This window comes from Cimex lectularius, unplaced genomic scaffold (genome assembly GCF_000648675.2).
Source record: "Cimex lectularius strain Harlan isolate CLEC.00 unplaced genomic scaffold, Clec_2.1 scaffold39, whole genome shotgun sequence".
Classification (NCBI taxonomy): Eukaryota; Metazoa; Arthropoda; class Insecta; order Hemiptera; family Cimicidae; genus Cimex; species Cimex lectularius.
In genome coordinates, this window is record NW_019392653.1 from 427004 (window position 1) to 442194 (window position 15191).

The window sequence follows — 15191 nt, forward strand, 5'->3', positions numbered from 1 at the left end:
CATTTATTGTGTTTCTCTTCCTTAGTATGTTCCTCCTAAGATACGAATAAAGAGATTTTATAAACTCTTGGACACTTTGAGCACAGATACTTATCTAATTAATGGTTAATAGAGTGCTCAATATCCCACCATCCATTCACGCTAATAAATGCATTCATTCTCAATTCTCAGTTTGTACAACAAAAAAGCCCTGTTTCCTCTAAAACATACTATAAAGCCTCAGCAGACTATAACGGAGAAGAAGAAATCAGATTTAGAATACAGATAGCTCCAAACAAAAGCAGGATCAGGCGTTTTCTGTACAAGCCCAGAATATGACCAATCAAATTCACCAGGGAAGTACAACAAGGTTTTTCAAGCTGAAATGTCAACACTGGCAAAAAAATTCTCTTAGTCGGATACCCAGGCATTAAAGCGCCAGCATCAAAATTAGCCAGTGAAAAGCAAAATCTCCAAAACCTGGGGAAACACAAGAACCTGATGATGATATCTTGGGTACCAGGACACAAAAGAAGTTCTGGGTAATGAAAAAGCAGATAAAGAGTACAGAAGAAAACCAAAAACGGAATTCACCTTCATAGAATGGATAAAAAAAAGACAAAAGATGGACTTTAGAACATAGTAAACTTATGCTAAAACAATCTTCGCCAAAATTGGCAAACTCACTGCTATAGTTAGTGAGGTCTAAACTCAGAGTCATAGGACTAATGGTCACTGGCATCTGAAAAAACATCCACACAACAATTCAATGCTGACCTCATTTGCCTCATCATCATCGAGAGCATTAAGCAACTGCTCAATGGAGACATATCCTAGGGTGTCAACGATACCTGTAAAAAATTATTGCACCAATGGTTTCTGAAGAGAAGGATAGAATCGATTGAACTAAGCCAAAAGACTTTTGGAACAAAAACCCTACTTCCTATTATAGATCATCATAATGGCATGGACCTAAAGAAGTGCACATCGAGTAACCTTTCTCTACACGTTGGACACGGGCTTTGACCCAAAAGTGACTGTTTGCCCAACATGTCCTATTCTTAATCGGGTTAGGATTAATATTACGGTTCAGATCCTCTGAGGGCCATCTATTTACCGTGCTCTTCATAGATGAAAGTTTCTCGGCCCACTAACGCTTCCACTTTTTTAAAATCATATTTTTATTGCAGTTTTAGCGTCAGAGTGCCGGGGCTTGAGACGGCTTAGGACCTAGCCACCTCGTTCGGACGTGTGTGTCATGTGCAGCATTCATTTCCGTTAAAGTTTTAATTGTCTCGCAGTCAAAAGAGCTTATTCAACAAAAATCAACCTAAGGTTTGAGATAAAGGATGTAAATTTGTCTAGGAGAGTGACCCTGGGATGTATCGGCCGGTTCCACTGTTTGAACACGGATTGCCGTCTTATCTTTGATTTATGGTGAAATTGTTTTCGGTCCGGCTCCCGTCCTCTCGGCCCTTTTCAGTTATGGCCGGGAGCATAAGTGACATCCTCGTCTTCGGATGGTTCGAGTATGTCGTCTTCTTCGGCATGCTCGGAGCCTCGGTGCTCATCGGCATCTACTACGGTTGTATCAAGAGTGGCCAAGACACGGTCGCCGAGTACATGCTCGGTGGCAAGCGGATGCCGATCTTTCCAATTGCGATGTCTCTCATAGCGAGGTCGGTTGAACATGTCTATTCAGTTTAATGAAATATTATAATTATTTTCTGTCTATTTACAAAACACACAAGAGCTCTACTACTCTAAAATAACAAATTATTAAAAAAAAAAAATCATTGATTTGACATGAACCGAGAGAAACTTAAATAATTGATGTCCTTTACAAGAATTTGTTTTGGACGAATACAAATCGTTTTGCATGGCTATTTCTGCTTTAGCGGGATGTGCGCACGAGTTGGGTTAGGTTAGGATGGATGAGGGTTAGGACTAGCATAGGTAGGACTGGAGTCATGGTTAGAAACGGGTTTGGCCTATGTTATGGTTAGATTACTAATGAATGACAAATCTCTCATTTAACTGACCTAAACCGAGAGCAACCTCAATAATTAACGACTTGTAAAAGAATTGTAGTAAGAATATGTTTTTGAGCTCTATACGCAAATAGTTTTACGTGACGATGAGTTGGGTTAGGTTAGGAAGGATGAAAGTTAGGTCTAACTTAGGCAAAACTGGAGTTATGGTTGCGGACGGGTTTGACTAGATTATGTTAGGGTTAGGATACTGGTAGATAAACAAATCTCACTGACTTAAACCGAAAGACACCTAAATAATTAACGACTTATCGGGTTGTCCGGAAAATAATGCAGGATTTTAAGTTTTCATTAAAAAAAATCTATATAAAATATTCTGTTTACGTTTACAGGATTACTCATTTGTATGAATGTCAACANATTAATAAGTTACCAACACGTTGGGAGAAATGTATTGAGAGTATGGGAAATTATTTTGATTAAAGAACATTGCTTTAAAGTAACTAGTTTCTTTTTTTTTGTCTAATACCAAAATCCTGCATTATTTTCCGGACAACCCAATATTAGACAAGAATTGTAGTATGGATATGTTTTTGAGCTCGAGAGGTAAATTGTTTTGCGTGACGATTTTTGCGTTACCGGGAAGTGCTCATGAGTTGGGATAGGTTAGGAAGGATGAGGATTAGGACTAACTTAGGCAAGACTGAAGTTATGAGTAGGGACGTTTAGCTAGGTTATGTTAGCGTTAGGATACTGGTAAATAACCAAAATCTCTCATTTAACGTATCTAAAGCGAAATAACTTAAATAATTAACGACTTATACAAGAATTGTAGTATGGATATGTTTTTGAGCTCGAGAGGTAAATTGTTTTGCGTGAAGATTTTTGCGTTACCGAGAAGTGCTCATGAGTTGGGATAGGTTAGGAAGGATGAGGGTTAGGACTAACTTAGGCAAGACTGAAGTTATGGTTAGTGACGGGTTTAGCTAGGTTATGTTAGCGTTAGGATGCTGGTAAATAACCAAAATCTCTCATTTAACGTATCTAAACCGAAAGAAACATAAATAATTAACGTCTTATACAAGAATTGTAATATGAATATGTTTTTGAGCTCGGTACGGAAATTGTTTTGCGTGACGGTTTTTGCGTTACCGGGAAGTGCACATGGTTGGGTTAGGTTATATAGGGCTAGGGTTAGGACTAGGCTAGGCAGTGTTAGGAAAAGGTTAAGTTAAGTTAGGGTTAGAACTATTAAATAAACAAAACATTTTATTGAAATGACCTAAACCGAGAGAAACCTAAATATGTAATTCATGACCCGTGCATGAATTTTAACGTGGATTTGTTTTTACTCAGGATAAATAAATTTTTTGCGTGACCATTTGTAGGTTACCGGGAAGTGCGCATGGCTGGGTTAGGCTAGGGAAGATTATGTTAGGACTAGGTAGTCAGGGTTGGGGAAGTGTTAGATTAGGATTATTAAATAACCGAAATGTTTTATTGAACTGATAGAATCCTAAATAACTAATGACTCCTACAAGAATATTAGCATGGTTATGTTTTTGAGCTAGGTACACAAACTTTTTTCGTTCCCATTTTTGAATTACGGGGAAGTGCACTGGGTTGGGTTAGGTTAAGTAGGCTAGCCAAGGTTAGGGAAGAGTTAAGTTAAGCTAAGGTAAGGGCTAGTAAATAAACAAAATATTTCATTGAACTGACCTAAACTGAGAGAAACCTAAATATGTAATTCGTGACCCGCATGAATTTTAACGTTGATATGTTTTTGCCCTGGAAACAAAACTTTTGCGTGGCCAGGATACGCGTATGGGATGGATTAGGTTAGTCATGATTAGGTAAAGACTAAGTCACTTAATGACTAATAACTTTTTCGTTTCCATGTTTGGAATTACCGGGAAGTGCACATGGATTGTGTTAGGTTAGATAGGATTAGGGTTAGAACTAGCTTAACAGCTTAGGCAGGGATAGAGTTAGGGTTAGGTTACATAACCATGATTCAGGCCTAATAATAGATTAATTAACATCAAATGTTTTATAATCAGTTTTATATCGGGGATAACGCTTCTTGGCATACCGTCCGAGACGTACGTTTACGGGACGCAGCTTTACGCCATCAACGTCGCGATAGTGATTGCCGCTGTACTTCTCAATATATTTTACCTGCCGGTGATTTACAAACTGGAATCGACTTCTATCTTCGAGGTAAAACCCATTTTCGAGCGAGTTGATCTTAAAGTCCTACTCTTGCACGACATATCATTTTAATTTTTCTGTCTTTTCAGTACTTAGAAAGGAGGTTCAATCATACTGTCAGATCCTTGGGTTCTCTGATGTATACACTCTCTTTGGTATGTGAATTATTATTATTTTTTATATAAATAGTTAATTTGAATGTTATTTTTTTAGTTTTTGTACATACCAGTTGTTATATACGTGCCTTCTCTTGCTTTTAACCAAGGTTGGTTGATTTTTTGTTGTTGTTGATTTTTTTCAGTTATAAAGATAATGATGAATCTTATAAATGAAGCAAATATGTTTCAGTTACGGGAATGTCGATGTACGTGCTTGCACCTATAATATGTGCAGTCTGCATATTTTACACATCGTTGGTATGATATGATGATACTTTTTGTAGAATTTCCATTGGATTTTTTAAATTGTTTTTAAATTTTAGGGCGGATTGAAAGCCGTCGTGTGGTCGGACGCCCTGCAGAGCATGTTCACCCTCGCGTCCGTCCTCGCCGTGGCCGTCCTCGGATTGATCAGCGTCGGAGGCGTCGCCAACGTCTACAACAAGAGCGTCGAAGGCGAAAGGCTGGAGCTTTTAAAGTAGAACATTCAGAAAGTTCACACCTTTCACCTCATTGAACTTAAACGGTTTAAAAAAAGGCTGTTCTTTTTCAGCATGGACTTCGACCCGTTTAAAAGGACGACGTTTCCTGCTGTGGTTTTCGGTTCGGTCGTCACATGGATGGCATTTTTTGCAGTACACCCCGGCACTTATCAGCGTTTTGCCGCTTTGCCGACATTCCGCCATACAAGGCTGTAAATATTATAATATAGACAACAAATTATTTGGTGGCTTTATAGCTTATGTATATGTCCCACAGCGATTTTATATAACTTATAACAATACTGCACAAACGTTCAATATTGAAATATACGTTAAGGAAGACAAAAAAAAGAAAAAAGATCAGTTTTTATCACAAGCACAGTTACGCAAACAACCCAGTCACAGAAGTTCAAACAAATGCTCGTACAGAAGCTCAGACTCTCGCCCAGTAGTTCAATTACTCGCCCAGAAGCTCAGAAAATCAGCAACTCATCCAGAAGCTCAGACAGACATAGCTACGCCACTAGTTCAGAAGCCTAGCTACTTGCCCAGGTGCTCACACAGAAGCTTAAACCCTCGCCCAGAAGCTCAGCCAGTGGCCCAGAAGCTGAACCACTTGCCCAGATACTCACATGGAAGCTCAGCCAGTTGCTCAGAAGCCAAGCCACTAGCCAGTACTTGCTCAGGAGATCAGCCACTCTTTCAGAAGCGCAGGCACTCATCCAGAAATTCAAACATAAACATATACAGAAGCTCAAACAGACACACACATAGTAGCTCAGACACTCGTTCCGAAGTTGTAACGAATACACTCACAGAAGCCAAACATTTCTCTCAAAGCACAGCCACTCACACTTAAGCTCAAACAAGCACTCACATTGAAGCTTGTACACTCGCACGGAAACTAATTCCTCAATCAGATACTCACAGAGAACCTCAGCCACTTGCCCAGAAGCTCAGATAATTCCCACATGCTCTAACGGATACGTACACAGAAACTCAAACATCGCCCAGAAGCGCAGCCAATCCAGAAGCTCAAACAGACACATACACACACACTGTAGCTTAGACACTCATCCAGAAGTTGTAACATATACACTCACATAGAAGCTCAGCCACCACTCATCCACAAGCTCGAACAGACATACATAACTCAGACACCAGCCCGGAAGCACAGCCACTCGCTCAGAAGCCTAGCCACTTGCCAGATACTCTCTCACAAAATCAGTGACTCATCCAAAAGCTTGAACAGACACGCTTAGCTCAGACATTAGCCCAGCCACTTGCCCAGGTTCTCACACAGAAGCTCGGCCACTCACTCAGAAGCCTAGCCATTTGCCAGAACTCTCTCAGCAAATCAATCCCTCAACCAGAAGCACAGACACACATAGCTCAGATTCTAGTTCAGAAGCCCAGCCACTTGCCCTAATACTTTCTCAGAAAATCAGACCCTCATCCAGAAGGTCAAACAGGCATACATAACTCACATGCCAGCCCGGAAGCCCAGCCACTCTTTCACAAAATCCAGTTTCTCATCCAGAAGTTCGAACATACACACCATATGCCTGGAAATCCAGCCACTTGCCTGTCGGATACTCACTCAGGAGTTCAGCCACATCCAGAAGCTCAGGCACACATCCAGATGCTCAAACAGGTACCCGCACAGAAGCTCAAACACTCGCCCAGAAGCCCAGCCACTACACAGATACACTTGAAAAAACAACCACACATCTACACGTACAATTTTTTTAATATCTACCCCAACACTACAAAATCCACAATTACCGTGGTTTTATGGCTTTACTGATAATATAATTGCATAATTAATTATTTATCTGATTTGTAATGCTAGCCTTGTTCATATAATCAAGTTTTATATTATTGCATTATTTAAGTAATATTTGAATATGCCTCATTTGGAAATAAAAAATCCTTTAGTGTTACAGTTTATATGTGCTTTGGTCTTGTGTTTGTCAAGTCTATAATGACATTTGTCGGGCTGATCATGTATACAAAATACCACGACTGCGATCCAGTTATAACAAAGGTAAAGAGTTGTCCAATTGTACAAAATTAATCTTTTTAAAATTTTGTAAAATTTTTTTAAAGGAGATACAAAAGGCTGGCCAAGTACTCCCATATTACGTTATGGACGTCGCTCGGGATTACCCAGGCCTCTCCGGTTTATTTCTTTCCGGCGTAGTCTCAACGGCACTCAGCACAATGTCCACTGGGCTGAACACGGTGGCTATGACGTTATTCGAAGATTTCATCAAGCCTCACCTGCCTTGGGAGATTTCTGAAAAATCCTCCAATCTCGTGATGAAGATTGTTGTCGTCATTTTGGGCTGTATAAGCACAGCGATGGTTTTCATCGTCGAGAAGCTCGGTCCGATCATGCAAGTCGCAATCACACTGAACGGTGTGACGACCGGCATTTCTTTATACCTTTTTACCCTCGGAATGTTCATCCCTTGGGCGAACTCCAAGGTAGAAGATTCGAACATAAATTTTTAATAAATCTTAATAGTTTTAATTATTGTTTAAAGGGCGCCATTTGTGGGACTTTAGCTGCATTCGTTTCGACATCTTGGCTAGCTATCGGAGCACAGCTTGCGATACTAAGAGGTGATTTGAAATTCCCAGGAAAAGTCACTTCAATAATAAATTGTCCCGAAAATTCTACCTTACACCTAAATCTCAAGTAAATTTCTCTCAAAAACATCTGAGTATATATTATTGAATTCATATTCTTTTAAATTCCAGCCAGACTGTCTTCGGAAACCCTGGCTATGGTTCGATCGTAGAAGCTGATGAAGACTTACCGATGCTGTACAGAATATCGTACCTTTATTTCAGTATTATAGGCAGGTGTTTTTATTAATTATTTATATTTATGATATATTAAATTTCCCCCCGATTTACACCAGGTTTCCTTGTTGGTTTGCTGGTCGCGATGATCGTCAGCCTTCTCACCGGTCGACAGGAGATTTCGGAGCTTAGCAGCGACTTGGTCATACCGCAGCTCCGTTGGCTTTTCACCGATGAGGAGAAGAAGAAAAAGAAATCAGAACCGCAGATATACTCCCTGGTACCCCTTAACGAGGCCATCCCGGATAATTAAAGTAAATCACTATTTAATTTTTTTTTAATTATATAAAAAAGCTAATTTATTTTATTTTTTTACTTAAAGGTTAAAACAAATGTTATGAAAATAAAACACTTTTTTCTTTCGTTTTTTTCTATTTATTCCAATACTATAGTTAAAATATATATTCTGAAAAATCAGCTTTTATAACGAAGTTAAATTATAGATTATGGATAGGGTTCAATCTTGATTACACTAGTTCATATGCCTGTGAAACGTTAAGGCTTTTGAAAAATTTTGGATAAAAATCACAAGTGTATAACAATAAAGCATGGGACCCAGTGTGCTACCTTGTGGCACTCCTGCATTTATTGTTTTAGTTCTGAATATTCGTCTTCTTCTTTTACTCTAAAATATATGCCAATTTGGTAGGAACGGCATACTGCTTTGGCAGCATCTGTTTTAATTTAGCAGTCCTTCAAGACAGACCTTGCCAAAAGGCTGTGAGATGTCAAGGTTTTTGAAAGATTTTGAAAATCACAAGTGTATAACAAGTAAAGTATAGGACCTAGTGTGCTATCTTGTGATGTCTCCTATATTTTTTGTTTTAGTTCTGAGTATTGGTCTTCTCCTTTACTATAAAATATCTGTCAGTTTGGAAAGAACTGATACTAAATACAGCTTTCGTAGCATCTGTTTTTACTCAGTGAGCAGTCCTTTAGGACAGACCTTGTCAAAAGACTGTGTGTTGTCAATTTTTTGGAAAGATTTTGGATGAAAATCACAAGTGTATAACAAGTATTGGACGTAGTGTGTTACCTTGAGGCACTCCTACATTTATTGTTTTAGTTCTGAATATTGTTCTTCTTCTTTTACTCCAAAATATATGCCAGTTGGGTAGGAACTACATACTGCTTTGGTAGCATCTGGTTTAATTTAGTGAGCAGTCCTTCATGCCAGACCTTGTCAAAAGACTGTGTGTTGTCAAATTTTTTTGAAAGATTTTGGATGAAAATCACTGGTGTATAACAAGTAAAGTATTAGACTTAGTGTGCTACCTTGTGGCACTCCTGCATTTATTGCTTTAGTTCTGAATATTGGTCTTCTTCTTTTGCTCTAAAATTTATGCCAATTTGGTAGGAACTAAATACTGCTTTGGTAGCATCTGTTTTAATTTACTGAGCAGTCCTTCAGGACAGACCTTGTCAAATCCATCCATCAGTGAATGCTTCCAAAATCACCAAAACCTGGGGAAACGCAGCAACCTTATGATAGTTGAGTACCAAAAAAAAGGAGTTTTGCGAAATGAAAAGGCTGACAAACCAGCCAGAGGTCGATCTAAAAAACCATATGCTTTGAATCAATTCATGGCATGACAAAATCAAACATACAATCATACAGTTCAGAATGGATACAAAAAAGACGAAAGCTGGATAAACTTAGGTGGTAAAAGCATATATTAAAAAAACCCTCATAACTGGCAAACATTGCTACAGCTAGAGAGGGTAAAACTCAGGTGAATTATGACTACCTGTCACTGGCAACTGAGAAAACATCTACACGACAGTTCAATGACGAATTCATTGGTAGGTTGTCCAATGAGGAGGACGAAACAATCAATACGATCTTCGAATGAAAAACAACCCCCTCAATGGATACATAACCTGGATACAAAGAAAACCCATGGAAAGGAATTGTAGCAATGACAGTCAATGACCGAGTATTTCTTAAGAGAATGTTCGAGTCAATTGAACTGAACTAAGGAACTAGGAAAAGTACAAAAAACCAGAAGGTCGCAGTGGTCTAGTAACACCAAACCTCTGCTTCCTCGTATCCTCATCATCATCGTGCAGCACTAATCAACCACTCAATGGAGACATATCTTAGAGTACCAAAAAGGCCTGGTAAAAGAAATGCACAAACATCCTACTACCTCTTAGAAGAATGATAGAGTGAATTGAACTGAACTAGGAACCAGGAAAAGTACAAGAAACCAGAACGTCCCTTTGCTTGATGAACTTTATAGATTTCCATCATCCCCCCACCAAACAATCACACACTCATAAACAAACATCACACACTTGGAGCTTCTGTGTAAGCTTGTTCAGGTAGTTGCTGCAAGCCTCATTTCATTGAAAGTGAATTGAACTCAACTAAGGAACTAGGAAAAGTACAAAAAATCAGAAGAGTGGAGTGGTTGGATAATATTAAAACCCTGCTTCCTAGTATCCTCATCATCATCGTGCACCATTATTCAACCACTCAATGTAGACATAACTTAGAGTACCAAAAGATCTGGTAAAAGAAACCCACAAACATCCTACTACCTCTTAGAAGAATGATAGAGTGAATTGAACTGAACTAGGAACTAGGAAAAGTACAAGAAACCAGAAAGTCCCTTTGCTTGATGGAGCTTCTGTGTAAGCTTGTTCAGGTAGTTGCTGCAAGCCTCATTTCATTTATTATTTTATTGTCGGTTATTTATTGTTCATCTCATTGTTTTTTATGGATTTATTAAACCTTATATTCTTTAATACATTTTACAGGGTGTTGGTTAAAGAGAAAGGAACTGAAAAATAAAATTATTTATATAAAAAATCTTTATTTATCTAAATTTCTCAAAACACTTATATAAAAAAATGACAAAAACACAACATTTTTTAATGGTGTAAGTTTATTTTTGTAATGGCAAATAATATACTAATAAAACCTAAAAATCTCTAACAAAATCTCTTTCCCTCTTGGCACAGTGTTTTCTAAAACACAAATTTATAAGTGTAAAATAAAGCAAATTATTAAAAAAAAAAAAATTAATAGATAATAAATCTTATTTACAGAGAACAAAATACTGGCAAGAACTTTAATATTTTTTTATTCTGCTAAAAAAATTTTTTAAGATTATATTTACATGGGAGATCCTAAGACTTATTTACTAGACAGAACACAAATATTTACAATATTTTTTTGAGCTTTGCTAATTGTTAAAAAAAATTTGTATTTACATTGGCACATTTAGGATTGTTCTTATTGCACGATGTTGTAGAAACCATATGTTTGTTATTTACCATAGTTACCGTATCAGAGGTTTTCTTTGTCAATAGTGTTAAAATGATTCTCGACGACGATTTTGTACTGAAGAGTGTAAATTTGGAGGTGAACACGGACGATTTTATCGAAAAGTGTCAGTCGATAAGGAGCAAGTCACATATAAAATTGAACAAGAAAAACATCAAGGCCATAGGCGAAGCGATACTCTGCAGAAACGCAAACGTACTGTTTTTGCAAGACAATAAGTTGAGCGACATATCGAATCTGAAGCAGTTCTCCCGTCTGACGCATCTCTACCTTCAGAACAATGACATCGTTTTTATGGACGGCTTTCAGAACCTGGTCTGCCTCGAGAAGCTCTACCTCGGCAGCAACTCGATATCGGTCGTTGAGAATCTCGAAAATTGTCGAGAGCTCGAGGAATTGCACATAGGCACCCAGAGGTTGGAACCGACCGAGAAGATGATTTTCGACCCTCGTTCGATCGAAGCTCTGGCTGAATGTCTCCTGGTGCTTAACTGCCCCGGGAATTCCATATCCAGCATGAAAGAACTCGAAAAGCTGACTTCCCTGGAGGAGCTCGACATCTCTTGTAACAAACTGAACGAGATCGATGAAGTTTGTTCTTCTCTTGAAAAAATGACATCGCTTCACACTATAGCCTGTGAGTTTAATCCTATCTGTACGCTTAGAAACTACAAGGGCAAGATGGTCATGGCGATGCCCTCCATTAAAACTTTCAACAATGTCGACGTAACGAGGGGCATGTACGCTTTTTACAAAGCGTTGACGAGGGATAAGGAAAAGAAGAAAGCCAAGGCGACCTCTTCGCAGGAGTACGTGACCATGGACGACATCCACGACATCGTCAAAGAGTTGCCCACAGGGCTCAGGGAAGTGGTGAACAGGACGGAAGACTACACCGCACACATCGACTTGATCAACAGGAATGAATTCACAAACAAGTAAGCTCATATAGACAGAGGAGAGGACTTCAACTCGAGAAACTGAAACGGGACGTGAAGATTGTGGTTGCAGTGCTCGACCACCAAGTGACCTCTCCGTGGCGAAGCGCCGACAACCGTCACCGTATCTCCTTTCAAAAGTGACACATCACCGCTTCCATCTTCTGTAACAATAAATATTTTAAAAGTATAAATAGCTTGCTTATTATATAAATTCAGCATTAGAAATATCGATCACTTTTTCGCTCACGACACTGGATCAAGTATGGTCTTGAATTAGAAAGCAAATTCAGTTGCTACTGCCAAGCTTTCGATTATTTTAAGGTTTGAGGAAAAATAACTTTAAATTTGTCTACAGATTGACATATTTAAGTTTTTTTAAATGCGATCTCAAATTTCCTTGAAGACTCAATCCTAAGGACTGTAATGTCCTGGCCCAGTACAATTGGTTTGCCGTGATGACCTTAAAACAGGTCGAAAGCTTGGCAGTAACAACTGAATTTGTTCTCTTCTTCAAGACCATACCTTGATCCAGAGTGTTTGCATATGAATTCAAACAAGCCATCTAAGGTCAATAAATGTGCTTAACAAATTTTAAGATTTTAACAAAATAATCCAATAACGCAGCTGTTTTAAAGCTGACAATCCTTTTGAAGATTATCTATAAACAGACAATTATTGAAGTGACTAACCTGGAAATGGCATTTTCATTATACGAGTCTGCGGATAGCCCATTTTTGTGTTTCCAGCCACTGTGTAATGCCTGCTTGGCGGTACCGGTGGTGGCCTCTCCTGCAAACGAATATTTTCAAGTTCATCTAATCCATTGGTGCTTACTTACACAACTTACAAGATCGAGGCCGAAGAGTGTGCAAGTCTGTTGAATGATTTTGTGGTCGCACTTCTCGTTGGGATCGGGTGGCGGGGTGCCTGCGATGGGCTGGGGCCGAGGTCTTGTGAGCGTCGAGCCCGATAGGAGGCTGATCGGTGGTCTCGCTCCGCCTGAGGATTTATCATTTCAGTTTAGCTTTAGAAAAAGAAGAAAAAATCGTACCTTTTGAAGGAGGCGGCTGTGGAGTGTGATGTATATTCGTCGAAGTCTGCTGGAGGGTCCTTTTGAGAGCTGGCCAACGTTTACGAGCCTGGTATGCCCTGAATGTCGACTGTACCGTGACAGCGGCTTTATGTAACGTCTCCCATCTCACACTTTCCAGTTCTTGCCGAAGCCCCTCGCTATTAAAAACGGAGATAATTGTAAGAACCAAAATGACCAATGGCCGTTGACTTATTTTCAATCTATACCTGAGAAAAATGTGTCGTTTTCCAAAAGCCCAGCTTACAACAAGCCCAGGCCTTGTTTGTTTGTTTTCCAAGGATTGTAAGATAATCTGACAATCCTCTACGGCATTTTCTTCACATCTTCTCAAAGTGCCATGACCAGCAAGAACTCTATACCTCGATAAAAATGCTTTGAACCTCATTCTATGAGGAAAACCTTTAAAAACACAAAAAAATTAATTACTTAAACCAAAAATTATATATAATTTAATCACCTCCAGCCATTAAATTGACAGTTTCTAAAACTTGTAAAGAACGGATTTGCTTCATGACGACTGCTCGGTCGAATCGCCTAGGTGTTTCGGTCGCATTGGCTCTTATGCAGCGAACAAAGTGAGGCCTGGCGTGGACCAGTGTCCTCAGGAGGTTGTCGAGACGCGTGTGGAAGTCTTGAGTCAAGGTCGAAACGGGTTCATCGCCGTTCAGCAAGTCGGAATGCGACGTTGGTGAGATCCTGAAGCTCACGCCTCTAGGAACGGTCTCCGAAGAGTAGAGCGCTTTAAGCTCACTGCCAAAAAGGTGCGTGGCGAAGCCGAAATTGCAATTCTGCTTGTGAAACACTGCAACAAGATCGTCAGGCACCACATCGCGGTTCGTGTCTAAGAAATCTGTCGCGTCGTAGATGACACGACCGGCGAAATGCTGTATGCCGAAAGCTCTTGGTTCAAGTGGTTTCGGTTCGAACAATCTTGGATTATGCCTGTGCTGAGCTTTGACCTTCGTTATGTAACTTTCTGCGGATCCTCTTACTGAACACTCTACGTCCAACATGGACAACAATCCCGTTCTCTGAAAATAATTAAAGGATTAAAATGTTTCTGTTAAATCAGATGGTAGCTTTTTTTTACCAATGAGGAGATTAAATCAATGCATGGCACATTGTCAACATAGTCCACTTCGACATCCGAGTGTATCCCTTCATCGCGACAACTCTCAATGCTTGATTTAAAAATATGCGTGTTGTAAAAGTGTTGCATGGTCTCAGCGCATAGATTTATGCAGAGGTGTTCCAAGTGGGAAGGCTAAAACAAATTTTTGTTAGAATGTTATGATTCAAGGGATTATAGTTTTATCCTAGTCACCTTGGGTTCTTCGAAGCCGAACATATCGAGTATGCCGATGAATCCGTCTGTAGCATGTTTCACCGCATTGTTCAGGGCTGCCATCGATTTGCTGGACTTGGACCCAGCAGTGCCGATGGTCGAAGCGTGCTGACTCGCCACTTCTGCTTGGTTGTGCACGGATTCGTTCGAGTCGCTGCTCAAGGTGCCTAAAGTTGACCCGAGCCTTTTGAGACTGTTCGCCCTCCTGACGATAGTCGCGACTGTCCTGCAGTAAAGGGCTTTCGCTAGGGAATCCCTGATCATATTGGCCATGTTGGCCTGGCAGTAACTTTTGACGATCTGCCCTCTCGCGTTGTGCGTCCTCGAGGTGATCCCACGGAGAAGAGACGCGGGCGACACTCCGAGAAGACCCGCGACAGCGTTAAGCTCTGCTTCCCCTTTGACCGAGGCTTCGACGCTTCCCGAATCGACAAAAAGTATGTTCCCGAGCAACAAGACGGCAGCCAGAACCCGAACCACGTCCAAAAACGGGATGCCCAAAACGCCTAGGCAGGTTTTCCAGGCCTGGAATCTCGTCGCGTCCTCCGCCTCGTCCTGCCTCGTGTCTCCACACTTCAAATAGCACAGATTGTGCAAGTTGTAACCTTCGAGGTTCAACTTTGACCTCTCCTCCGGCGTCAGACCGGCCAGCATCTGGTAGAATATGTGGTAGTTCTTCTCGTTGTTCAACGGCCTTATCACCCTAGTCTGGTCCAGGAAATAACAGTGAATCTTCGTCCTGTACAACGCACCGTCTGTCACTTGTACTTCGATGAAATGCCCCTGAAAAAAGACAATTGTATCACAATGATTTTGATGTAAAAAAGA

General features: G+C 40.0%; 3 protein-coding genes across 5 annotated transcripts in view; 2 read left to right on the forward strand and 1 right to left on the reverse strand.

Annotated features, from left to right (window-relative positions):
- Window positions 1-1442: 1442 nt before the first annotated feature.
- LOC106671164 (sodium-coupled monocarboxylate transporter 1-like) lies at window positions 1443-8054 on the forward strand. Its single transcript, XM_014402047.2, has 13 exons — window positions 1443-1658; window positions 4031-4190; window positions 4271-4336; window positions 4395-4446; window positions 4530-4597; window positions 4663-4817; window positions 4893-5033; window positions 6760-6868; window positions 6931-7311; window positions 7371-7525; window positions 7588-7688; window positions 7752-7946; window positions 8015-8054. The coding sequence occupies exons 1-12, from the start codon at window positions 1465-1467 to the stop codon at window positions 7943-7945; spliced, it is 1776 nt and encodes a 591-aa protein (XP_014257533.1). The 5' UTR covers window positions 1443-1464; the 3' UTR covers window position 7946; window positions 8015-8054.
- Window positions 8055-10573: 2519 nt separating this feature from the next.
- Window positions 10574-12112, forward strand: LOC106671123 (protein phosphatase 1 regulatory subunit 42-like). Its single transcript, XM_014401956.2, has one exon. The coding sequence runs from the start codon at window positions 11018-11020 to the stop codon at window positions 11924-11926; it is 909 nt and encodes a 302-aa protein (XP_014257442.1). The 5' UTR covers window positions 10574-11017; the 3' UTR covers window positions 11927-12112.
- The window catches only part of LOC106671120 (myosin-I heavy chain), a 127236-nt gene continuing 123947 nt past the window's right edge, over window positions 11903-15191 (reverse strand). For 2 of the 3 annotated variants that reach the window (XM_024230705.1, XM_024230707.1), the window contains 8 exons: window positions 14343-15146; window positions 14109-14282; window positions 13476-14049; window positions 13225-13417; window positions 12977-13155; window positions 12773-12924; window positions 12615-12714; window positions 11903-12086 (listed from right to left, as the gene is read on the reverse strand). In XM_024230705.1, coding sequence (XP_024086473.1) covers window positions 11929-12086; window positions 12615-12714; window positions 12773-12924; window positions 12977-13155; window positions 13225-13417; window positions 13476-14049; window positions 14109-14282; window positions 14343-15146 — 2334 coding nt within the window. In that variant the 3' untranslated portion in view covers window positions 11903-11928. The remainder of the gene's footprint in view (window positions 12087-12614; window positions 12715-12772; window positions 12925-12976; window positions 13156-13224; window positions 13418-13475; window positions 14050-14108; window positions 14283-14342; window positions 15147-15191) is intronic. The other variant, XM_024230706.1, reaches the window with a different exon arrangement.